General features: G+C 38.4%; 1 protein-coding gene across 1 annotated transcript in view; it reads left to right on the forward strand.

Annotated features, from left to right (window-relative positions):
- eys (eyes shut homolog) overlaps window positions 1-25989 on the forward strand; it is a 175965-nt gene that overhangs the window by 102332 nt on the left and 47644 nt on the right. The window contains exons 35-40 of the mRNA XM_038737244.1: window positions 2027-2217; window positions 2394-2485; window positions 4824-4974; window positions 5182-5294; window positions 5781-6037; window positions 15971-16147. Of these exons, the coding sequence (XP_038593172.1) occupies window positions 2027-2217; window positions 2394-2485; window positions 4824-4974; window positions 5182-5294; window positions 5781-6037; window positions 15971-16147 (981 nt within the window). The remainder of the gene's footprint in view (window positions 1-2026; window positions 2218-2393; window positions 2486-4823; window positions 4975-5181; window positions 5295-5780; window positions 6038-15970; window positions 16148-25989) is intronic.

Below are 25989 nucleotides of genomic sequence, written 5' to 3' on the forward strand. Positions count from 1 at the left end.
CAATAAATCAGGGACAAAACAGAACGTACGTCTTGGCTCTTTTTTTAATAAATGGGACATTCAGACTATATCAATTAAATCTCACCATCCTCATATTAATTGATCTTAAGTTCATAGTTCTCCAAATATATTTTTCTAGTGGAATATCTTGTGCCTTACCCTGACTGACATCCGCATACTGTCTGTGCTGCAACATTGTGCTCCACCTTTACAGTTACATTAAATATGACTCATATCAATTTTCTCACCTTGTTTATGAACATGTATTAAGGCTGGCCCTAATTAAATCTGATCTGAAAGATTTATGTCAAAGAATATTCCCACTGAGACAACTTTTTCCCCCTGTTGAAACAAGAAATGCTTTTGAACAGAGTGCAGTAGTGACAAACTCCTTGGTCAGCATTATGTTACCTCTCTTTTTCCAGGTATTGTAACAGCAGTAAGGAATATACTGTGCATAACAAGATATTGAAAGAGAAGAAATTAGGATACAGTTTAAATTATACACATCTACAATTTAGATTTAGCCTGACTAGCTACTTGTGTGGATGAAGAATCTGGTGTGAGAATGTAAGGTAGTGGTAAAAGCAGGAGACCTTTGAAGGAGGGACTGAAGCTAACTGCTAATGAGGTATGATACTGCCTCCTGGCAGCAGCCTCAGACTGCATCAAAGACTACATCCGACCAAACAAGGCTTTAAAATTAATGAATAGCTTTGTCTCTGAGGGATAATTTTCCATCATCAGCAATGGCAAACCACATTGTCAGGAGTGAAGCAGAAGACAGCACAGCATTGTTGCTGTGTGCATTTATCCTCATTAATTTGCAGATCACAGTAGGTCTGCTCCTGATAATGCTTACTTTTTTTGTCAGGGGATTTTCCTCAGGGTATTGGTCATATAGCTCTCCGGAGAAAATGGGGGTATTTAGGTTAGCTTGTTTGCCAAATGCCCAGAGGGCCCCACTGTCAGATCAAAGGGGGTCTGGCCTATTAAGACTTGACGTGTAACAAATATTGATAAAGGTCTCACTTGCAGCTGCTCGATTAATCATGGCAACATCTTTAAAGGGGCCTTGCTGATTTCTCTAGTGTAATGATTTTTTTTTCAGATAAGAACAGACAGAGCATGAGACAGGTGCATCCAGCAATTCTTTTCATTTTAACAGCCTATCCGGTTTGACTTGTCTGCAAGAAATTGCACTACTTCCTTCAAATGAGAAATATATTGAGCATGAGCAACCCTAATGCTTGCCTCCAATTGCCGTCCGAGTCAGTCTTTTAAGTTTGTCTGCGTCACTACCCACAATAAGCTCAAGGGGAGTGGAACTTTTACTGAAATATCCCATAATTGCCCATTCTCATGGATGATATAAACCAAGTTATTCCACTATAAAATGAGGCATGTAATAAAACTTGTATGAATACGTTAATTTCAGCCAAGACTCCTCTCTCCCCTAATATAGTGCCATTTGCATGCTTCACAGCTTTTTGGCCTATAAGACTATTTACAGTATTGCGGTACAGTGAGCAAAAGGAAAAACTGTGATGCTATCAAGAGCCCTTAAAGGCTTTTTGGTATTTTTAAAAAAAATACTAATTATCTACTTTTTGCCTCTTCATCCCACGCTAAATCGCCTGCACTATGCCTGCTGTCTTTAAGCTGCATTCCATCCATGTTGCCAAGGTTATTTGATAGATACAGGTCATATCTACATTTTATGCGGCAGCGTACAGTGTGCAACCATGGAGTAACAAAACCAGAAGTTTATGTTCAAGCCTCGATGGCAACAAGCATCTGCCCTGCTGAGGTGTCCTTAGCCAGACTCTGAATCTTTAATAATTTTGAGGTTGCTGTTCTGTAGCTGTGCACTGACCTTCCCTGTGGAGGAAGCAAGTGAAAAGTGGAATTATTTTTTTCAGATCAATAAAGTATCTCAGCAGAATTGACAGCAAAGATGCATAAACTGCAGTCTGTCTTGCTTTTTTTTTACCCTTTTCCCCCAATTTCAACTTGTATTTCCTAGATTCAAGCTACGTTCACTACTTTGGGAATTCATACCTGGAGTTTGAGGGTACTGACCTCAGCACACTCAACAATATTACTGTGAGATTTCAAACTCAAGTGGCCCAGGGAACCATACTTTATGTGGACCAAGGACCTGTAAACGGTGATTTCTTTTTCATGAAACTCTACATCCTGGACGGAATCTTGCAGGTAAGAACTCAAGTTAAATAGTTATCATGCATTTACTAGTTTTGTAGTTGCAAACTCAATGGTCCTCATGTTGGCCCATGGAAGTCAGCTATTGCGCTGCCAATTCGTACAGTTTGTAGAGCAGGAACATGAAACAAAACAGCGCACGTCTTTGAACTATCTCTCCAATGTTTCAGTATGCTTTTAGCTGTAACGAAGAGGAAGAGGTTACACGGATCCGTACATTAGTTCGCGTTGATGATGGCAAGGTTCACATTGTTAATATCAGGTATGTATTCAATTACTCTTATGAATCTGGGTGTGAATGTTCAGCTCTGTGTTGTGGTCAATTCATGTTCACCTTGTTTATCGAAAAAGAAATGCAACTGAAGTGTGAGGGGGAAACCATGCTATATCAGAGGTAAATAAGTCCCAATTTCATTTTATAGCTTTTAATTTACAGGGTGTATTAACAATGACATTAACCCAGATGCAGTGTGTTCAGTGTGTCTCTGCTTCAGGCAAGAATATATTTTCTATTGAGAAAAACGAGGCACAGTCACGATAAGCTACTTAGTAATATACAAATTTTGTTCAAATAGTGTTAGCACCTCAGGTGGTATTAACTTGATCCTCAGTTATCCACTCATTTCAAGTGTGGCAGGACTTTTTTAGAGAAGGGCTGTAACTAATACCATGGGAAGATATATAATTGGCAGGAATCACCAGACTGAGAATTTAGATTTTATTACGAATGGGCAAATGGGCTTACATTTTAAAGAACTAAAACAAACGTCAGAATGTGCCTATTAAAATGCATTAGTGATCACTGACCATGTTTTATTGGCTGTTCTAAAGTCTTCATTTGCAGTTTTTCATTACAAAAAGATTAACAAGCAAGAGCCGAGCACAAAATCAATGTTTAAATGATTTAAAGTGAGGCTGTGGCCCCTTTAGTTATATTGTTCCTAAGCCTGTGTGCAATCTTGCTGCCAGCCCTCTCCATTATATTCTGACATGAGAGAGATTGTGGTTTAGTTTCAAGACACAAAGTTTATTATGTATGAGCTGGATGCTGAAACAAAGTGTCTGATGTTCAACTCATATAAAATCAGTTTTCTTTGCATTTAACATTGAAAATGTTAAATAAAGGTAAGTGAGTAAGATGAAATTTTAAAAGAGATGGACAAAAGGTAACATACTGTAGGTGAGTATGAATACACTGTGCCCAGGGATGAGCAAATGACTTCCTTTCGAAACACAGCTGAGTGGGAAGGTTGCCTAATGTTTCTTGGTTGATAGCTGCACTGCCCTAAACATTCAAGTGTATCTAGAAAGACCTGTCAGGGTTAAGGGCCTACAAGGCTCCACCCCTGTTTTTTTTTTCTAAAAATACCACAGCAGTATGAATCAATCAAAATGTTCTGTAGCAATCCCTTGGAGATGCAAGAAAGAGAACTGTCATAACTAGAGGGTTGGGGTATGGAAAAATGGTTCCTGGTGTCACAAAGCAAATTCTTTGTAATTGTCTGATGGCCGAGTCCGTCCATCTTTGTCTGATTTGACCCAGAGCTACAACACCATGGCCATACTCAACGTCACGGCCTAACTCATTATAGACTTTTAATATATCTTCCCGTCAAAGACGCTTTTCAATATGTTAAATAGAAACCCAGTGGGGCTGACTTCTCAAGGACAGTGAGCACAGTGCCCTCTGGCTGCTGGCCAGGCCGCTCTGGCAGAATGCTTCTAAATTAACCGCTTCTCCACGCTGGCTCTAGAGGAAGGACTTATGCAGCTCGGAGTTAGTGCCCCGAGTGTTTAGCCAGCATATGCATCAGCCTGCAAAGTACAGGCTTAACAAATCAGACTAGATTGCTTCGTGGACCTCCTAACTTCCACTTGGGGAACAAGGGGTATCAGGAGACACTGGAGAGGAGACTGTGCATCTGTGGCCTGAGTACCCTCAAGCTGCAGATGGTTAGTCCAGAATCTGCACTTAGGTAATTATCTGCTGTCCCCTGTTGTTTCAAAGTGGAGAATTGGTTTTTGAAATCTATGAATGGCTGTGGGGTTGGTCCAAAATAGTTGAAGCATATAAGATACCTAGAGAAAACAAAATTGAGTTTGGCAGTAGCACCTCAGAAAAGGATTGTGATTAATGAATGTATCAACACAAAACAAAGCAATTACACGCCTTAACCACAGTTTTTAGCATTCAGTATTTCACTCCACTATTAACACAACTAACATTTCTGAACATTGTTTCTGAACAATTTTATGTGTCACTACACACAAAGCATTTCATATTATCTGCTAGATAAAGTTGCCAGTCTCTATTGCAGCAGTCTAATTTGTGGTGTCGAACACATCATAAAGCCAGCTTGAAGTTGATGTCTTAAATTCATTCATCAAGGCCACAAATGTTCCTTCCCTTGTAACATGCAGAAGTGCATGGGCAGTGAGCGAGAACAGCTGATGTTGTTAAAATGATAACTGAAAGACCCCTTGGTAGAACACACTTCCTGTCTTAACACCAAATGATATGTTGAAAGCATTTAATTTAACAACTAATGTACCTGTGCTTGTTGTACATTTGACATGAAGTGTTCATACTCTTTTTATAGACAGCGCCTCACCCCTTGTGAAGCAGAACTAACTCTTTCTGGGTATGACAAAATCAAAAGTACTGCAAGCAATTACTGGTTGGGACACATGATGCAAAGAATAAACCACGTATTCATAGGTGGTCTGCCACAACAATATCTAACCAATCAGGTAAGACTTCTAAGTAGTGTGTGTTCTCAAGAAGGCTACTGATTGAAATAATACGGTTCTGAAAAACATGCATGCTTAAATGTTACATGAATGTCACATAATATATATTGCTAAAATTTCATTGTAAAAAAAAAAAACTGTAAGAGCTGCTAAAATAGAATCAATTTTCTAAATAAAATATTGTTTTTGGTTTTTTTTGTCCTTTAGAGAGCGAAACCTTTCCACAACTATACTGGCTGCATTGAAATAATTGAAATTAATAAACTGAGCAGCTTTTACGCATCTGATGCCATCGCCGGCAGCAACACAGACCAATGCAGGTAAAGGACTGGCTTTTAAAAAAAACAGTGGCTTCATCATGATCTCTTCTTTTGATATCATTTTCACTCTGCATTTGTGGGGGGGGGGGGGGGGGTGTTAGTAAAACATGTTTTTTTTTGTTTTCCTGGGCTCATGCACAAAAGTTCGCATGAGAAAAATCACCCCAACATAGTAACAGACTTGTGTGTTAATTCTTTGATAGATCATTTAGTATAACACAATCACCGCTAGTCAAACTTTGCTTTATCTGGGGAAAATCTGACCATTGATTGTGATGAATAACCCTGGTGTTTCTTTCTTTCCTGGGAGTGTAGTCAAAAATCTGTCTTCTTGGTAAATGACTGCACTTTACCTTTTCTTCTCATTTTATGGGTAAAATTAGATTCACAAGAATCTAGCTCATATCTTTAGCCTTAAAATCAAATCATTATTGTTAAATTGGATTTCTGTCTTAAACTACTCAAACTTTTGTCCCAATTTTACAGATATACCTTGCATGCCATAGAAGCCTCCACAACAGGTTCCTCAAGTTTGACAACTCAATCAACTGCCTCTGACACAGTAAACACAACAACAATGGCAGCTCCCACACAAACACCAAAACATCCTCTGCATGAACCTCAAGTTTGCCTTGACGGTCTTTGCCGCAACGGAGGAACATGTCATGAGCTGCAGGTGCCTGGTGGAGTTCTGCCTTCCTGTCACTGCCCGCTTCATTTTACCGGAACTTTTTGTGAGAAAGGTAGGCTTGGAATTTTTTTGGTTTTAGTTGACACTGTCTCACAGTTTTTTATACAGTTTATGAATATGTGTGTGTGTGTGTGTGTGTGTGTGTGTGTGTATTTATTTATATATATATATATATATATATATATATATATATATATATAAGCAGTAAAAAGCTTAGAAAATCTACTGTACTGTGACCTCTACAGTGGTATCATCAAGAGTCAGCCGACAAATTATGTTGGTTAATATATGCTTAGCCTCTTTGGCTAATAGGTTTCACTATGAGGGAGAACAGAGTCAGCTGCAATAGGAATTTTGAGTGATGTGAATTATTCAGGATATGATTAATGAAATGAAAGATCCATATAAGCGGCTTGAACCATCACTGTGTGTCCATGTTCACCTCCAACACTCATTGAGAATGAGAATACAACCTTGCAGCACATGCTCAACATTCAGCTAAAGCTCTCCCCCGTCTCCACCAAAAATATTTATTTTGCACCCCAACACTAATATTAAGGAGACAGCAGTACTAGACATGCATACTAAGGAGTTTTTCCTTTGCAGACTTCTTGTCAATGCACTTATGATGTAGCTACTTACGTCCCTTCCTACTCCTCTTGCCATGCATGATAAGCTCTCTGACAGTGTAGAAAACGGCATCCTGTATTTTGCGATTATCGTCAGTGTTGTCAGGGACAACGGTAACACCAGTGTTGTGAATTAATTGCTTGTGTGCTTGATAAGGCAAGCCAAGCTGCTCACAGCTGAGAGACTTTTTCAACATGGTTTATAAAGGTACTATTATACTGTATATTAAATATGTTGATAGCTAATTATATGTGTTAAATCAACTGTGGTTGTTAAATCCTCCTACATAGTCTATTGCTATGTAGGAGGATTTAAGTTATTATTTATTACATTTACATTTATTCATTTATCTGACACTTTTATTCAAAGCGACTTACAATTGATGATTTCAAATTGACCTTTTCATAACTAAACACAGTAAACCTGTCTAGCTTTAAATTTGAGCAAAGGCATGTAAGGGATGGATTAAACAATGTTTATCTGCTTAAATCTTAGCTGTAATCATTATTATGTCCAGCTAACTTCTACCTACAGTATTAATAAATGGTTCCTTTCAATGCTAAGGAGCATATCATTCCTAGTAACTAATTTGTGGTGGTACAGGTTACATTGGAAAAAAATAAAAAGCCCTCCTATTTTTCCTCTGTGCATAAGCAGAAACTGGAAGTTACCAGAGTTTAGGCTAACGTTAGTGCCTCTATCCTTATTGAGATATGGGATGTTACTACTTTAATACCCCAGCCACAGTTGCCCAGAATAGCATTATTTGCCAAACGCACCACTTAGTCATCATCCTGAAGGTCTTTTCTCTAATAAAGGTGAATCAAATAGTTTGGGAATTTGAACAAATGTGTAAGCAAAGCAGCTAAATGAGGTTATATTAAAATTAAATAACAGTCTGATATTACATCCTCCTTACCATATAGGGTCCACACTACAATACGAAGCTTTTTCCAGTCATTATGTGCAGACCGTTTAACAAGATTCTTGTTTTAAAATAAGTCAGCAGAAAACACTAAAAAGAATGCCAGAAACAATGTTTTCAAGGAACTCATGGAGCTAATGTTAGCTCAATTAGCTTGCTATCAACAGCTGATAAAATCTGCCAGCAGTCATTTAAGTCTGCAAAATCCACAGTTAAAATAATTGAATTTGATAACATAAATCTGCCTTGTATCTGCATTGTAACCGACATGCCACGTGCGAGGACAGAAAGCTTGACCGGCAGTAACAGTAACTAAGGGGGCAGGACCTGCACTATGAAAAATGTTCTATGTGAAAAAAAATATTACAGCAATGCTTATTTCAAAAAAGGTCCCGAAGAAATTTCATTTGTGAATGAGTACTGAATTGTCATACAGGACGTTTTTTGTTTTTGGTGAGGCTTTTTCCCTTTTTGCTCTCTTGCTCCTTTATGTATTACACACTTCTCTTTCTCTGCAACTCATAGAGCATTGCACTAACAATGCTTTCAGCCATGGGTTTTAAATAAAGGGGCTTAGGATAACAGTAGTCAACATATGTCACATGTGCTGTACATTATAAGCGATGGACATTCTTATTAGCATTACAAAGAGTTTCAATAATGAAAACTGGATTGATCTTCACCTTCACAACCCCTGAACATATTTAGGCTGATAGCATAATCTTGTACAGAATACATGGGAATCTGACAGAATGGCGCTCAAAGCAAATGTTGACAGTCATTAACAGCGCTTGAGCAGCCTGTGTGCACCTAACACCTTTATTTGACACCTCTGCCATGTGTTCTAAAATGCTAATTTACAGGTGTTTAAGTAATCTTCTAAAATGTTATTTGTCTCTCCAGGCACTGTAACAAAAGTGATGCTATTTTTAAGTCTTCACTCTCATTTGTTTTTCCCGTGGGAGACAGCTACGTCGAGGAAAGCGGTGCCCTCCTCTGCTTACATGACAGAGATGCTGCTGTGTTAAGCCAGTTATTAAGATGCTTTGGCTAACTTCTAAACAGTTAGTAGATAAAAAGGAATATGAATCATTAATAGATTCATTCACTCATTTATTGATTCATTTATTTCTCAACATTGTAGCTTACAGGTTCAGAGATGGATAGTTACTAGTGTGCCACAAAACACACATGGCTGCGGCATTTTAACCAATTGCAGTTACAGTAAATTCCCACCACCATACCTGTAAAAGGAATCAGATGTTTTCCTTACATTATCACAATAGGGGCGGTGCAGTGGTTAGCACTGTCGCCTCACAGCAAGAAGGTCACGGGTTTGCATGTTGTCCGTGTGGGTTCCCTTTGGGTGCTCCGGCTTCCTCCCACTGTCCAAAGACATGCAGGCTAGGTTAATTAGTGGCTCTAGATTGTCCTTAGGTGTGAATGTGAGTTTGAGTGGTTGTTTGTCTATGTGTGGGACTGGTGACCTGTCCAGGGTGTACCCCGCCTTTCGCAAGCAGGGATTGGCTCCAGCCACCCACGACCCTGTACGCAGGATAAGCGATTGACGATGGATGGATAGATGGATGGATTATCACAATGGTGTAATTTCTTTAAATCATGGGATTTACATTAGCCTTTTGCTTTCATGACCATAAAGTAAGTTCAAGCTTATTCCTCAAGTTGTCACAGTCATAAATGTTTTCTTAAATACCAGCAGTGGCCTTTTAGAGTCATTTCTGCTGAGTTTGAGGAATTGCTCCTCCTCAAAAGCAGTTCAGTCAGGTTTTAACAGAGTGCAATCTCATATGAGCACTCATCCAGCGATATGCTTTGCAACAGTTCTGATAGCCTGCAGACAGAGTCCAGAGGCTGTTTACATGCTGACAAAGTCTGTGCATGTGCATTGCTAGGGCAACATGCTGGGTGACAACCTTGTCCTCACATCTTGTTGAATTAGGAAGAGACACAAGAAGAATAAAGCCACTCAACCCTGCTCTCAGTTAATTATAGACGTGTCATCCTAATGATGTGGACTTGTTTGTGTCCTAGACGAAACGCTGACATGTCATACAGAATGTATCTAAGAGAAACATTAGGATGCACATGAGTCTCTGCAGACTCTTACATTATTGTTCAGTAGGGTCTACTCTGTAAATTATGTTAGTAATGCGTGTTCTAAAACGTAATAGTTGATCATTTGACTTGATATATAATGAAGAACATAGATGTGTCAGCAATCCCCCAGGCCATACATAATAAAAATTCAGAAATTTAAATGGCCAAATATCACATTTTTTGTATCACAGCATTTTGAATACCTGTATTATTGAAGTGCATATTATATCTGTTTGTTTGTTTATTTAATGTGGACAATACTGATGAACATTGTTACATAGGAAGGGGTAATGCAACAGATGTAATATACATAATAAAGGGTATATAACAGCTGAAGCTAATTTGCAGCCCCCACCCCTAGTTAGGCTTTTACATACAGGTTAAAACAACTAAATAAATCCACTAAGACAGGTTCAGGATCAAAGCAGTAGATCAGAAAAATGTAAATATGCGTGTCTCTGTTGTCTATACATGAATGTGCAGTATATATGCATAGCCATATACAGTAGAGAGATGTGAATGCAGTGGTTATATTTAACTATTTATCTTTTCTCAAGTACTGTTCATAAGTAAAATTTTGAGATACTTAAGTATCTCCATTTAATGCTACTTTCTAATTTAACTCCATTACAGCTGAGATGGAGATATTGTTCATTTAACTCAACCATATCATATGTCAGCTAAAGTTACTTTGCAGAGTAAGGCTTTTAATATAAAACATACATGATTAATATGTAATGCAATTTAATAAATGTAATGTAATCTCCTGCTATAGTTTGTAAAGCTGAAGGGAGCTTCGGGTTCAGGAGACACCAAGCAGTGTATAAATGACTTCAAATTAGTTCCACCTTGATCAGCTCCAACATTTAAACCTGTTTAATGCATCACAAATAGTAATCCTCGAATATTATGTATAATGATAATCGGGGCCATTTAGCATCATGAGTACTTAATTTTTTCCAATTTAAACCTGCAATAAGTGCTTGGGGGTGTTTCTCCACTTAGGAGCAGCAGCCACAAATGAACAAAACACTGACATATCGTCATCTTTTAGGTTTATGTGGCGAACTTGTTAGCAAACTGTTGCTTATTCCACCAGACACGGAGCAACATTATTATTCATTTAGAGTCACGTCTCTGGTCACCTGATGAATCAAACGAAGTCCAATATTCACTCTCTTTTGTTTACCTGCTAGTCTCTAACTGTCTCTTTCTGCTGATCAGGTAGTGTACCGTCAGTTTATAGAGCTTTTTCTCTGAAAACAGCTGTCTGGTGTAGTCAGACATGAAGCAAAGAGATGGTGAGGTTGACCCAAAACAGTAAAGTTGCAGGCCATCAAAAAGCTAAAGAAACAGCTAAAACTCACTATAAAGCTCAGTAAAGCCGAGGGGAGCTGTGGGTTCAGGTGATAACTATCTGTAGGTTCATCAGCGACCTTTCACATTTTCTTCATATTGATATTTGAAACATTGTAAAATATCCATTATAGCTGCTTTAAGTAAAAATTTGGAATGCAGGACTCGCAGTATGTGTAACTTGTAACTTCTGCCTAAGTAAAGGATCTGAATACTTCCTCCACCACTTCAAGCATATACAGTATGTGGCTAGTGGATCCTCTATCTCTAGTCAGTGCTGGATTAAGACTACTACAGGGACTGTTAATATTAACATTTCACTGCCCGGTAAAGCTTCAAACTCGCCTTTGTAGCAGATCATAATGTCAAATGTAGCACTGGGACAGATTTACGGGACATGCATTTCTTAAGGTAGTATTACACACGATGCCTGCACACATCTAATATATCACCACATCAGCTAAATCACTACAATGATCTTTCTTTTTTTTTGTCCAAAGCAGATTTCAGACAGATTTAAAAGGCATTTTATGTGCAGCCCGTACATAAGAAGCTTGATATGTGTGAGCTTTGAGGCTTGCTCTCTTATGTTTGGACCCTGGGGCTGCACCTCTGGTAGGGTGTACCGTAATCCAGGCCAGTGCCTGGTGGTTGAGTGAGTATTTGATATCAAGTAGCCAACCATAAGACAGGTTTTGTCAAGATGAAGCCAGTTCATCTGGGCATGTCGGAGTTTTAAGCAATGATAAATTGTCTCTTCAGAAGAAGACACAGAGACCAGAGACCTTGCCAAAGACGTTCTGTCAAGTATGTAAGCATTCAATTGAAAGCTAAGTGATCACAAAAATTAGTTACGGAGTAGATGGCTGTAAGGTAAGGAAGTGGGCAAAAGAGACGAAACCAGTGAAGCAGGAAATTATTCAGACTTGGTCTGTATTGATCATGACCTCCTTCTATGGCTCATTACCTTAGATCCTTGCTTCTCGCATATTTGGAGCCATAATGTAGGATGACGTCCAGAGAGGAATATTAAAATGAAAGTTAAGAGCAAAGTTTTTTCCCATTTATATCTTTTTAACAACTTTTTCAAAACCACGATATCAGTTATTTTTTTGTTTTGGTGTACACAAATTCTCAATATTTTATCTCACTAATCTAACACCACAAACAACACATATTCTTTTTGAACAATACAAGTTAAATTTTATGTATGCATTCATAACAACATTCAACAGCAAAATGATAATAGGAGGTATTTAATTGACTGTGATTGAATTTGATGTGTGTCATTTTAATAAAGAATTAACTACAAAATTTAAATTGGCCCCAGGTGCAGCTAATAATTTTAATAGATCAGTACTAGAAGAATCGTTCTTGTAAATGTAGTGACAAGAAATAAATAATGGTTTGGTTTATATGGTTTTTTTAAGTAAACAAAAAAGACTTTTTTAGGGTGGTGAGCCTTTGTGCTTTTGTGTTTGACATTAATGGGACCTGATGAGGGGTTGTCGGCTTCCTGCTTTGCCAACACACTGGCTAGGTCCAGCCAGCTCTTTTTGTGGTCATCTAGTGTGTGTTTGCTGTAATTGCTGGTGCCTTTAAAAATGAGCCAGCTCAATCTGCCTTCCTCAGAAATTGCCAACAAACATTACAGGACTGATTCATCATTTTCAGCCCAAGGAAACCGCTTCTTCCACAACAAAAGAAACAGTTTTTACTTTTTCTTTATAGTTTAAAGCATTGGCTTTGATGTCTGGTCCACATAATTCTCTGTGCAACTCGCAGGAGTCACCAGCTCTTATTGGTCAGGAAAACAGCAAAAGTGGGAAAGTGGCAGAGCACACAGGCGAAGATAACAGGATTATGACCATTTGAGAAATGGTAGGCCCAGAAACTATTCTCCGATGTTGGTCTGGTGACTGATCATTAAATTGGACCAAGCCTGCGTCTTACCGGCCCCCAGGCCACTGAGCAGTCCTTATTGTCAAACCCTGCCATTCACCTTGCTGATATTTTCACTTACTGTATAACTCAGCTCCTTTTCATAGCCTCGTTAAGGCCATTTTCAGGATAGGCTGTTGACGTGAGTGACTGATACTCATGGGTACTTAGGGATTGCGTTATCCCTGTTTCCATGAATAAACCCATGGCACCACAGTCCACCAGTAGTGTCTGACTCACAGATCAAGCAGTCCAACAGTAAATTACAAAAAACAGCAGCAGCCCCCTAGTCCTCTCATCTTCTTCGACTATCCAATAGTATGTGGGATAAAAATGATCACAAATGTCTGCATTGATTTTTTTCATCTTGAAGCAACACAGTATAACGGTGTGCAATTTTGACATTGCACAAATGCCAAAAAACACATATATTGTAGGTGTTGAAGAGTTGAAGTCTTAGTAGCCAGTTTCTTACTGGAATAACCTGATTTCGCTAAATCACAGTATACAGGTGCTGGTCATATAATTAGAATATCATCAAAAAGTTGATTTATTTCAGTAATTCCATTCAAAAAGTGAAACTTGGATATTATATTCATTCATTATACACAGACTGATATATTTCAAATGTTTATTTCATTTAATTATGGTGATTAAAACTGGCAACTAATGAAAATCCCACATTCAGTATGTCCGAAAATTAGAATATTACTTAAGACTAATACAAAAAAAGGATTTTTAGAATTGTTGGCCAACTGAAAAGTAAGAATATGAAAAGTATGAGCATGTACAGCACTGAATACTTAGTTGGGGCTCCCTTTGCCTGAATTACTGCAGCAATGCAGTGTGGCATGGAGTCGATCAGTCTGTGGCACTGCTCAGGTGTTATGAGAGCCCAGGTTGCTCTGATAGTGGCCTTCAGCTCTTCTGCATTGTTGGGTCTGGCGTATCGCATCTTCCTCTTCACAATACCCCATAGATTTTCTATAGGGTTAAGGTCAGGCGAGTTTGCTGGCCAATTAAAAACAGGGATACCATGGTCCTTAAACCAGGTACTGGTAGCTTTGGCACTGTGTGCAAGTGCCAAGTCCTGTTGGAAAATGAAATCTGCATCTCCATAAAGTTGGTCAGCAGCAGCAAGCATGAAGTGCTCTAAAACTTCCTGGTAGATCGCTGCGTTGAGCTTGGACCTCAGAAAACACAGTGGACCAACACCAACAGATGATATGGCACCCCAAACCATCACTGACTGTGGAAACTTTACACTGGACTTCAAGCAGCGTGGATTCTGTGCCTCTCCTCTCTTCCTCCAGACTCTGGGACCTTGATTTCCAAAGGAAATTTACTTTCATCAGAGAACATAACTTTGGACCTCTCAGCAGCTGCCCAGTCCTTTTTTTTTTTTAGTCCAGGCGAGACGCTTCTGACACTGTGTCTTGTTAAAGAGTGGCTTGACACAAAGAATGCGACAGCTGAAACCCATGTCTTGCATACGTCTGTGCGTGGTGGTTCTTGAAGCACTGACTCCAGCTGCAGTCCACTCTTTGTGAATCTCCCCCACATTTTTGAATGGGTTTTGTTTCACAATCCTCTCCAAGGTGCGGTTATCCCTATTGCTTGTACACTTTTTCCTACCACATCTTTTCCTTCCCTTCGCCTCTCTATTAATGTGCTTGGACACAGAGCTCTGTGAACAGCCAGCCTCTTTAGCAATGACCTTTTGTGTCTTGCCCTCCTTGTGCAAGGTGTCAATGGTCGTCTTTTGGTCAGCTGTCAAGTCAGCAGTCTTCCCCATGATTGTGTAGCCTACAGAACTAGACTGAGAGACCATTTAAAGGCCTTTGCAGGTGTTTTTGAGTTAATTAGCTGATTAGAGTGTGGCACCAGGTGTCTTCAATATTGAACCTTTTCACAATATTCAAATTTTCTGAGATACCGATTTTGGGGTTTTCATTAGTTGTCAGTTATAATCATCACATGAACACTTGAAATATACCAGTCTGTGTGGAATGAATGTATACATTATACAAGTTTCACTTTTTGAATGGAATTACTGAAATAAATCAACTTTTTGATGATATTCTAATTATATGACCAGCACCTGTATGAACCCATTCATTGAGTTGTGACATTTACATGTGTTAACCTTCAAAATGCTGTTACTTGAGTTAACTTGTTATTGGTTTAACCTTAGTTGATTTCTACCATTGCCAATGTTAAGCCAATCATGGAAACTTCCAACTTTAAGACCGCTACTGACTAGATGTTGCATCTTTAATTTCTCATTATTCTTTATATGGCTTTTCTTTTACTTTCTGGTCTGTTCTAAATGTCGTCAATCATTCACGGGTCTGCTTTAAAAATCCATTTTATCCAACATCAAAGCACCAAATAAAAAGGGTCATGAGAGGATATTCATATATCTTACAATAAAAAAAATAGTTTTTGGATGCCTACACATACCGCACATTAAAAATTCTCAGCTGAGAATAAACTGTTTTCCTTGAGAGCTGAACTCTGAAGGTAGAATCCCCTGAGCTGAGGCTGGAGTGGCCTACTTTGAATCGACTGTCATGCACCTGAACAGAAAGCTATCCACCAGGTGTACAGTGTCCTTTGTGTAAAAGCCAACAGATCATCACTGGCTTGTGGAGTTGATGACCTGAGCGGGTGCCTCCTCCACCTCTCCTTAAAGTCATACCCCTTTTTCATCCAGTGGGAAATAACACACTAGCACATAGCCCTGACAGGGCCCTGCTGACTCTGCTCACAGGAAAGCTATCAGTGCTGCGAAGGCACACACCAGCCAATTCTTGCTGTTCTGTTGACTAACAAAAGCGCTGTGGGGCATTGGTTTTACTAGGTCATTCTTCATTTAGGTATAAGTTTAATAGTGTTATAATTTCAAGTACAAATATGTGAACATCTTTTTTTTTTCCTAAGGGTTTTTTCTACTCACTATGCTCATTCCATTTAAATGCATTTGATAAATTTGTATTTCATTTTTGTTTCTAGATACTACAGTATATATCCCCTCATTCGACGGCACATCTTATTTGGAGCTGCAGCCTCTTGCATTCTTTCTCCAGCCTTCTGGTGCCAGTAATAATCTACCTACTACTGTCAAGGACTCCACTGTTATTCTCTATTTGACAGTGAAAACAAGATCTACACAGGGCACCATCCTCTACAGTGAGTACAGTCTCTTTTTATCTCAAACATTTAAAAGCACTGCAACACTGTAAAAGCAATTCAAGATAAAGGTTGGAAAATATGCACAAATGTATTTGTATGCCCATTATGTTGAATACCTTTCCATACACAATTTTCCTTGCGTATGTCCTTGTGAGTGGCACAAGGATTGTCATGTTCTTTTTTGCCTGTAATACAAGCCATCATCTCCTAGTGCTTTAAACAATTAAGTTTTTACTGGCTAATATGTTGCTACTGTGCTGTGTGTATATGGAATTGTGTAATTAGGATTGCAGTCATTATCTGCCATAACATTTGTAAACATTGGCGTGTCAGGATGTCACATCACAGTTTCTTTTACCAAATACTTTAATTTAAAGAATGGTTCAACATTTTGGGAAATACACTTAATCGCTTCCTTTCCAAGAGTTTGATGAGATGAGAAGATTGATACCACTCTCATGTCTGTGCAGAGCTACAGCCAGCAGACGGTTAGCTTAGCATAGCATAGCATAAAGACTGGAAATTGGGAGAACAGTTGGCTACCCCTAACAGCTCCTCTAAAGCTCACTAATTAACATCTTACATGTCATTTGTTCAGTCGGCACAAAAACATATTATGGTTTTACAGGGGTTATGTGCCAGAGTATTTCTTGGCTAGGTGCAGTAACTTCTGCTAGTTTCCTGACCACCACATAGTGACGACATGACTCCACAGTCACTGCACCCAGCCATAAATTAGTTCAGCACGTGCCCTGCCTGGAAACCACAACTTGTTACTTGGTCTTTCCCTCAGTTTCCAGTCTTAATGCTTAGCTAACTGCCTGCTGGTTGTAGTTACATATTTACTGGGCAGACATGAAAGTAGTTTCAATGTTCTCATCTTACTCTTGGAAAGAAAATAAATAACCATATTTCCCAAAATGTCAAACCATTATATTTTTGTTATATGTTGATAAAAATATTTTCCCTTCAACTAACTGTGGAAAGATCCAAACAGATTTTACTCTCAGAAAACAAATATGTGCTCTAAAGCATTATTTTTGCGGTGATGTAAGCCACTCAAAAGAGAAAGGCTTCTTACTATTATACTGCATAATGCTGTCTAGACATGTTGTAAAAAACGCCCTTTTCTTGACAAAAAAACCCAACAACTTCATGCTGTCATGCTTGATCATTAATGTTGTTTCTCTCAACCTCTTCTGTTTGGATCACTAATGCTGTGTTAATCAACCTCTGATTATTATGAGATGTTGAAAATAATGCTGTTTTTGAGTGCTAGCAAGCAGGATGCTTGGCAGCAGTTAAAGTGCCATAGAAAAGGCACAAAAAACAAACAAGAAACCACTTAATGAAATCTGAATGGATCCAAGTTCAACAACATGTTCATAATGTAGAGGGTGATTATAAATGAAATGAGTAAAATTGTGGATTAAAGCAGCTGCCTGTGGTGTTTCAGTATAATTTTTATAAAACATGTGTACTTATCGATAGCAGATATAAATTTAAAAAATAACAAAGATGGGTCCTGTGTTTCCAAGGCTACAGGAGAAAGGCAAGGAAGCAGTGAGAGTCATTTTTTTGTCTTTGAGAATTTGACCAACTCTTCTCACATGCAACATGTTAAAAAAAATGCTTTCAACCACAACCAAAAGTCTTCTGATGTATGAGGCCATGTGTCATGTAATCAGGAAAGAGTGGGAGAGAAGGGAGGTGCGTGGTGCTGCAGATGATCTGAGCAATAACCTAAAAAGCAAAGGGATTCCTCATAAAAAGAGCTGGTTGGTCACGTGGGGAGCGAGGTTTGGGCTGATCCTTTACATCAACCATGAGCATTACATTGTATTTCTACATTCTGCTTCTCTTTTGTTCCCACACCTGCGCACACATACACACTCTGTTACAGAAGGAGATTTGGATACCTGACCACCACTGAGTAGACCCTCATAACAATAGAGCATTGTTTGTCACTAGATTTGTAGTAATTTTTTATGGCTTGAGAAAGCTGAGCCATGAAAACGTTGTTCCATTTATGCAGCTTTGTGTGTATTATATGTCTATTCAAAGTATGTATGCATATATTAATTACTAGCCAGCTTAAGGGTGAAGCCGCTGCGCGAATGCCTTGAGCTGTGGGTCCTCTAATGACTCCAAAACACATCCAACTGTGTGCCTCGGTGGACTGCAATTGCAGCTTCTTGCTCTAAAAACTGCAACCACCTTGATGTTGAGAGGCTATCGTTGTCCCCATGTGACGCCACAACGATTCAGGTGCAAGTCCAACAGAACAGTAACCACCATTGTGTGGCGATCACAGGTGATTAATTCCACACCAACCGGGCATGGACATCACAACATTCATCTTGCTGGTGTAACCTAGATCAACCCCACATTGTTCTTGGCCTCTCATTTACATGTACAGACCTAATAAACATTGCAACACACCACAGGGTTCACCCACACTTCCTGTCTTTTGATCAAAACTTTGATTTTCCAATAACTGATGAGGTTTTTGTGGTGAGCAGTAAGCTCAGACCCAGGTGTAAAATGCCCCATTAAAAACCCATAACGAAATGATCTTAGTGACACTGTGTACAAAAAAAGTCATTTATAATTCATTAAATAGGACATTTCTCACTAACAATATATAACTTCAATATATAACCAATAACTTCTTCCCAGTTTAGTGTGTAAGCCATAGTGTGCAGATATACTGACAAGTTTTTGGTAGTTACCATTAAACAGCAATGCATTCCTTAGAGTAATAATAGTTTGGCATTTGTGTAAGTGTTCCAATAAACACTTAAATCTTTGTGTTTTAAGGAGCTATTAATTAGCCAGCTCTCAGACCTACGAGGACTCTAAATTAGTGCTTTATATAAAGTTGGTGGACTTGGAAGGTCAACCAGCTAAGCCTTAAATACACATAGACATTGGTGGTATCGATTTTAAGACAAATATATTATGCCTCATTAGAGTGATCAAAAAAGTGTTTCCAATTAGGTGTAGGAGTTTTTCAATCAATGAATACAAGCATTTCTCCATTCAAATATAACTGTATACACAGTATGTGTGTTTGTTGCTGAATTCTGTGGTTTGAGTTTAGGGGACGTTATGCAGAAGAAACTGTCAAATGGTAGGTTTGAGAACAGCGCAGCAGAATAATTGCAAAGCTTTCAGTGTGCGTCATGCAAGCACACAATCTTAATGCTTGTTTTGGGATGTTTTGAGGAAAAACACCACATTATACGAACAAAATGAATACAGCTGTAGGGAGTTGAGGTGTGTATTTTTCAGTCATGTTTATCCCCCTAGATGCTTTTCAATACTTGATTGAGGATATCTTTACAATAGCCAAAAAACTTACACCAGAGAAAGACTGCTCAAACAATGCAAGTGGTCCCTAAGTATTCCGATTAGCAATTATTATATTTCTTTTGTGTGCAGTGGATGTGAATAGAAAATGAAAGAAAATGGGTTTGCTTTCAGTTCTTTAATATTAAAGACATGGAGTTTATGAATATACTTCAGTAATATTTCTGTAATTTAATTTATATTATATAGTATAGTAGTATAGTAGTATTATATAGTTTATTTTGGAACTTAAACAGAAGGGGAAAAACTCACCAGAGACAGATGAAGAACTTCTCAGTGGAGCAAGCTAGGGGAAGAGCACGTTTGAACAATGCCTAAATTTAGTTATCAGTTATCTGCTGTGACAACATGATGCCATCATCACCTCTACAGAGCTTTCACTATGCTCAAGATTGAATTTGAACACTAAAGTTACTGTAAATAACATATTCATAATTTGAAGTTAGTTAGTTCAGTTACATCAGTACCTTCTCTATTCTTTATCCCAAATCTTATTTACAATTATTTCAATACGGCAGCATATGGAAGCCAGACAGCAGACTGTGAGCTTTGTCATGAAGAAAGATGAATGTTCAGAAAGCATACATAGAGGGCACTGTGCCTTTTATCTAGTAATGCTTCCTGGCTTATAGTGCACCATCTTTTTCACATCAGAGGACAGGAACTGAAAAGAAAACTCCAGAGATCAAACAGACAAAGTTAATCAGAAGAGAACCATAAGACATGCATTGAGATGCGGAGGATCTCTTTGCCAGACCTGCTCCTTATTCTCCGCTCCCCTTTTTACACCTCTCCCAGAAGCAAACACGTGAGTCTCCCCCTGGACTTCAATTGTCAGCTCGAGAAGAGAAATACGCGGAGGTGGGGAGAGAGAGAGAGAGAGAGAGAGAGAGAGAGAGAGAGAGAGCGAGAGAGCAGGTGACAGGCACCGACAAAAGGACGAACGCTCTGTTAGGCTCAGTGCAGAGTAACAGGGCCATGGGGACAACAGGGAACAATATCCTTACAGGAGAAAAATAGAAAAATAAAAGATGGGGCAACATTGACATCTATAGTAAATAATATTTGTCAACAAATGAGTTATGGCACTCAGTGGAAACAACAGGTTTGAAAAGGAGACAAAAGACTCATTGTCGCAGAAGGAAGTTGTGTCTGTGTGATTTTTGGTGTTTTGCTGCAGCATTCATTAACTCTAGACAGTCTCTACTGAATCTGTAGTCTAGCAAAACTATAGATGATTATGTGCCAAGCATTATTATGCTTATACTTGTAAATTAGCTACACACTCATGCTGTAATGGTTTTATGTTTTTTCCAATATTTTAAGGAATGTACAGAAAATGTATCTAAAAATGCTACAATAAAATATCAGACTGTTTAGTTAAACATTTCTGTAACTTTGCAAAACTGCGTGCCATAATTGCAGAATTGATTTTTGGTTCCCAGCCGTAGAAATACCTCTGACTTACACATTTCACTCCCACTGTTCAAGGTGACAAGCATTACAAACATCTTGTAGGGACTTTTGCTTGAGTCACAATACTGAAAATAAGCATCAAATGAAATTAAGTGTTTTAAACACACCACAAACAAAAAATGATCAAAAATAATTGTTTGAGACAGGGAAGTTATGGTTGGGACATATGTAAATAATAATGTATTTCTTTGAATTAGCAGGAATCCCTAGATCTCCTCATTTCATGCCAAAAACTAGAGATTTGATTTTCCGTAGGTCCTTCTCCTACCATCACAAGGTACGGTATTTACCAGCCAAATACAAAAAATATGACAAATGACGGTAGGGTAGAGGTAGAGGAATGCAGGAATAATTACATCCGTACAGCAAGGTAAATATTGAAATATCAAAGCACAGATATGTGAATGTATATGTGGGGGGAAAAAACGTTTGGTATGGCGCATCAGTTCATTGTGGTTCTTACACGTGTAGGAGTAAACTAAAATGTACAGTATGCCCTCCAGATGCTTTCAGCAAACCTGATTTACACACTGAGGTTTGCCCTTGTTTGGCTTTTGTTAAATGTTCATCAGCAATTTTATGTAGCGGTTCCAGAAATATTTGTTCTTAAAGTGAAATATTTGTTCTTAAAGTGTACTTAAGTAGCATATCCCACGACATCAAAAATTTTTACAAATGCAGAGCTCTACACGAACTAACCTTTTCCACTCATATGTAAAAATGTTTGATTTAAAAGAGAAGGTCCCCCCTGCTCTTTCTTTCATTTCTATCTTCAGGATGTCTCGTATTCCATGACTGTCTCTGTATGGAGTGTTTTTTCAGAGTTATTTAGGGTGCTTTAAGTGCATGCCCCCCACCCCTCCCCCAATGCGCCTGTGCCATCTGTGCGCATATGATGTACTGTGATATGCTTTTGCTTTGCCTGGCTACAATCTGCAACTGCCATGATCACAGGAAAGTCTGGGGGTGACACTTCTTATAAATGCGCCTGTTGCCACCGACTCTCTCAAGACACTAATGATTTCACTCTAACTGCTTGTGGCTATTAGTGCTGTTTTTTATGAATTTGACTTTTCTTTCCTCAATGAGGCTCATTTGCAAAGAAAGGGGGTAATTTTGCATATTGCCTACATTAAAAAGGTACAATAGAAACAATGCCATTTGCTTGGCAGCGCAGTTAGAGGTACATTTGACCCTTTGCAGGTGCATTAAGAGTTAGAAGATGTCTTTTGTTTCTTTTTTGTGCAGGTTTAGCTGCTGCAAAAACTGCACAATCTTTTTGTGAATTCACCCCTTAGTGTCCACTTTATTAGGTTCACCAGTACAGTAATGCAATCCAATATGGTGTTTCTGCCATACACTCTATTTTTTCAATGCCTGTAATGTTCAGGATTTTTTGTCAAGAAGTGTTAATTAAATTATATGTTTTTGCATAGTTAGTGATGATGGAGTACTAGACTGCAGTATATTGAGAAGTGTTTCTAATATTCTGCCTTCCTCATGTATGTAAATGAAACACCGCTCTATACAATATAGTCTAGTACACCATCACCTGTACTTTAACGATGACCTCAGTAATAAACATATTATTGAATTTACACGTCCAACACTGTCAACAAAAAATATAATTAACTGTCAAACCATTATAATATTTTTGTTAAAGACAGAATTTATGGCAGAACTGTATTGCAGTGCATTTGATTGTGCAGATGTACATTTGAATCCAAGGGAAGTAAAATTACCTTTACAAAAGAGCAAACAACATTAAAAGTGCACATGCAGTGTACATGCAGTCATTGCATGCTAAGAAATCCAATAAAAACGAATTCAACTGCAGTTAAAAAGAACAATCAAAAACTTTTTGAGTGATTTTAAATCATTTGAAGATATTTAATGCACTCTCAGAGAATTCCAGAAGCTAAAAGCATAAAAACCCTTGGAAAAAACCTAGAGGGCTTGTATCACATAACCTTGGAGTGTCAGAGCATGTCAGTGATCTACCGTGGAGCAAGGTCAAGAATGGTTTGGCAGATAAAAGGTGAAGTTTTATAATCATTTCTAAAATTAACAGGAAGCGAATGCAGAGATCTTAGGACTGGAATTGAATTAATTTCTCTTTCTGCTCAAGCAGCTCAGCATTTTGAATAAGCTGGAGTCCTCCCATAGATGTTTTTAGGCAGAGCAATAGTTGACCAACTACAGACAGAGAACACTGGAACAATGTTTTTTTGCAACTGCCTGTGACAAGATAAGATATATTCTTATAATAATGCAGTTTTATTTTAATTTAATTTTTTTTTTTTTTTACAGTTTTCTACATCCAGGTTTCTGATCTGTCTAGTAAAGAAATAGAAGTTAGATGACAACTTTTTTCCTGTCGCTGAATCTTTGCTTAGTTGTTCAGTTGCACGAACATGTTACATACATCCATTTGTTTGTCTCTAAGAGACATATATACATATATATGTAGTGTCAGTAGGATAACTATGATAATACACGTGTCTCTGTACAATATGGCCTGCTGGCAGCACGGTCCAACTGAACAGCCAGGGACCAAGAATTGATCCCTGGGGGACTTCACATACATAGTCAACATTTATAGATTTAAAATGACTGGATGGTAGAAAAAAATGTGTCCCTTAGTAGGGTGTAAACTGACCAAATGCTGCAGGCAAATAAAAACATTCTCTGCCGTCTTTGTCACTGCTGCTGCTATTTTATCAGGCTAAGTAGGAACCCTACCCATCTACAGAACCAGCATGAGGAAACGGTGGATTATTTGAACAAGATATTCCTCCTGTGGTCCATATGGCAACAGTGGTTAGTAATATTGCACTGTTAAATGCATCCCTGTTGAGTCTTATATCAGGGAAGACCTCCAAGACTTCTTAGAAAAAGCATTATCAGAGTGCACCATATTAAGCTAAGCATAGCCTCTTTCCAACAAAGAGATGGGGATTTTCTGGATGCTCTACTTACCCTGGAGTAATAGTTCAGAGCTTTCGTATCAGTTGCCATGCAGCCTTGAAACAACAAGCTCAGCTTTTGCATCATTTTCTTCTGGTGTCCAAATCCTCCACCCATGCCATTACTTCATGTGAGATGGCACACACATCGTGAAGACTCAAGGCAGTCTCTGCAGCTCACACACCTCTAAGTCCCAGTCCAGCGAGCTACACCAGCCTACCCCTCGTACAGAGTCCTGGCTCAATTATCACGTCATTGTGAAATCCAAGGGTGAAACCCTTGTGTTGCTCCCACTCAGTAGCTCAGTTGGATCCCTGTCACTCTCTCTAATTCAGATGAAATGTGCCTTGTTGAGAATACCGAAACATTTTGATTCTCTCTAACTGGGCAGTATTCGTGTTCTGTCTTCTGCCCTGCAACCATGTCTTCCCTGACAGTGGTGCAAGGGTGGAAGTCTCTCTATCTCTGTCTCCCTCACAGAGCTGCATTCTTATGTTGTCTGCTGTCTGTGCATGTCTTCTTAGACAGCTTCTTAGACAACACCTCTTTCCCAAAGACCCTAGTTGCCTGTGTGGAAGGATTAACACTGTTGCTGTCTGTCGCTCCCCCACAACACTGTCTCAATTGGAGACTCTGTGCAAGTCCAGGAGAAACTCTCATTGTCATCATACCCCTGCTTTACAGCTAAGACTGTTTGGAGCATGGAGAAAAGCGAGTCCCGCCACACTTACTTTTACATGGTGAAGCTGTTTTTCCCTGAGACTCTTCCCAGCCATAGAATAAACATGGTGGGAATAAGACACAGGGATTCTGCTGTCATTCTTCTTGTGACTGCCCTGCTAATGGTTTTACAGCTAATCATCATGCACCTTGTTGGATGCATGGTAGTGGCTCTACCATTGTTTTCATGGGAACCCAAGTTATAATTGGACCTGCAACAGCGTAAACAGCATCTGGTGACCATTCTCCTGGAAGCCAGGTGGGAGGAGGCAGACCAGTGATCCATGGTGGAAGGAACTTCTTTGTGGAGGATGGCCTCTTGCAGGGTTTGACTGCGATAACAATTCAGACTGGGAATCTTAACATCAGTCCAGCCAATATCCACATTTACTCCATTCACAACAGACCAGGAATACTGTAACCAATTTGTTGCAATATTTTCTGTTCACTGTTTATGTCAGTAACATATTCATACGATTGACTTTTAGTTTTAAAAAAAAACATTGCACTTCCAAAATTAAGGCAACAGGAAAAAATATCCATATTAGGGTGTTAACGCATTCATTAATTAACGCGACAATTATTTAATCGCACGTTAACGCATTTTTTTATTATTAGGCTATTATTTTGAAAGTTCGTTGCTCACTGGCAAATCACCCACCCAAACAAGCAGCAGAGGGAGGCTTCGGCAGACTACGCTGGATGTAGCATATGGAAGAAGTAGATAAAAGCAAGACAAGCGATCATATGCCATAGCGAAGTGGATAGCTACACACTGCATGCTGATTAGTATTGGGGAAGATGTCTTGTTCTTAAAATCCCAAGTCGCTTGGCCCCGCGGGGTTGCTCTGTTTTTGTGTGTTAAAACAAAATAAAATTATAATAATAAAAAAATATATACTATAAAAATTGCGTAAAAATAAATATTTAAAAGTAAATAAATAAAACAATAAGCGTGTGTGTTAGTATGTTAGAAAATGAAAATAATATATTAAATTAAAATAAATTAATAAAACAGTAAGCGCGTGTGTGTGTTAAAATTAAAAATTTAAATAAACTAAGAAAATGACACAGTAACGTGTGTGTGTGTCTGTGTGTTAAAAAAATTAAATAAATAAAAAATTTAAATATATAAAAAATTTAAATAAACTAAGTAAATGAATAATATATTAAAATATATTTTTAAATAGATAAAACTGTATATGTGTGTGTATATTAATAGGCAAAGTAAAAAACTTTTTAAAAAAATTAATTAATTAGTTCATTAAAAAAAAAAGACAAAAAATCTGTATCAAATGTAAGAT

Source organism: Micropterus salmoides, unplaced genomic scaffold, assembly GCF_014851395.1.
Source record: "Micropterus salmoides isolate LMB-PRFRI ecotype aquatic unplaced genomic scaffold, ASM1485139v1 Ms_hic_scaffold_22, whole genome shotgun sequence".
NCBI lineage: Eukaryota > Metazoa > Chordata > Actinopteri > Centrarchiformes > Centrarchidae > Micropterus > Micropterus salmoides.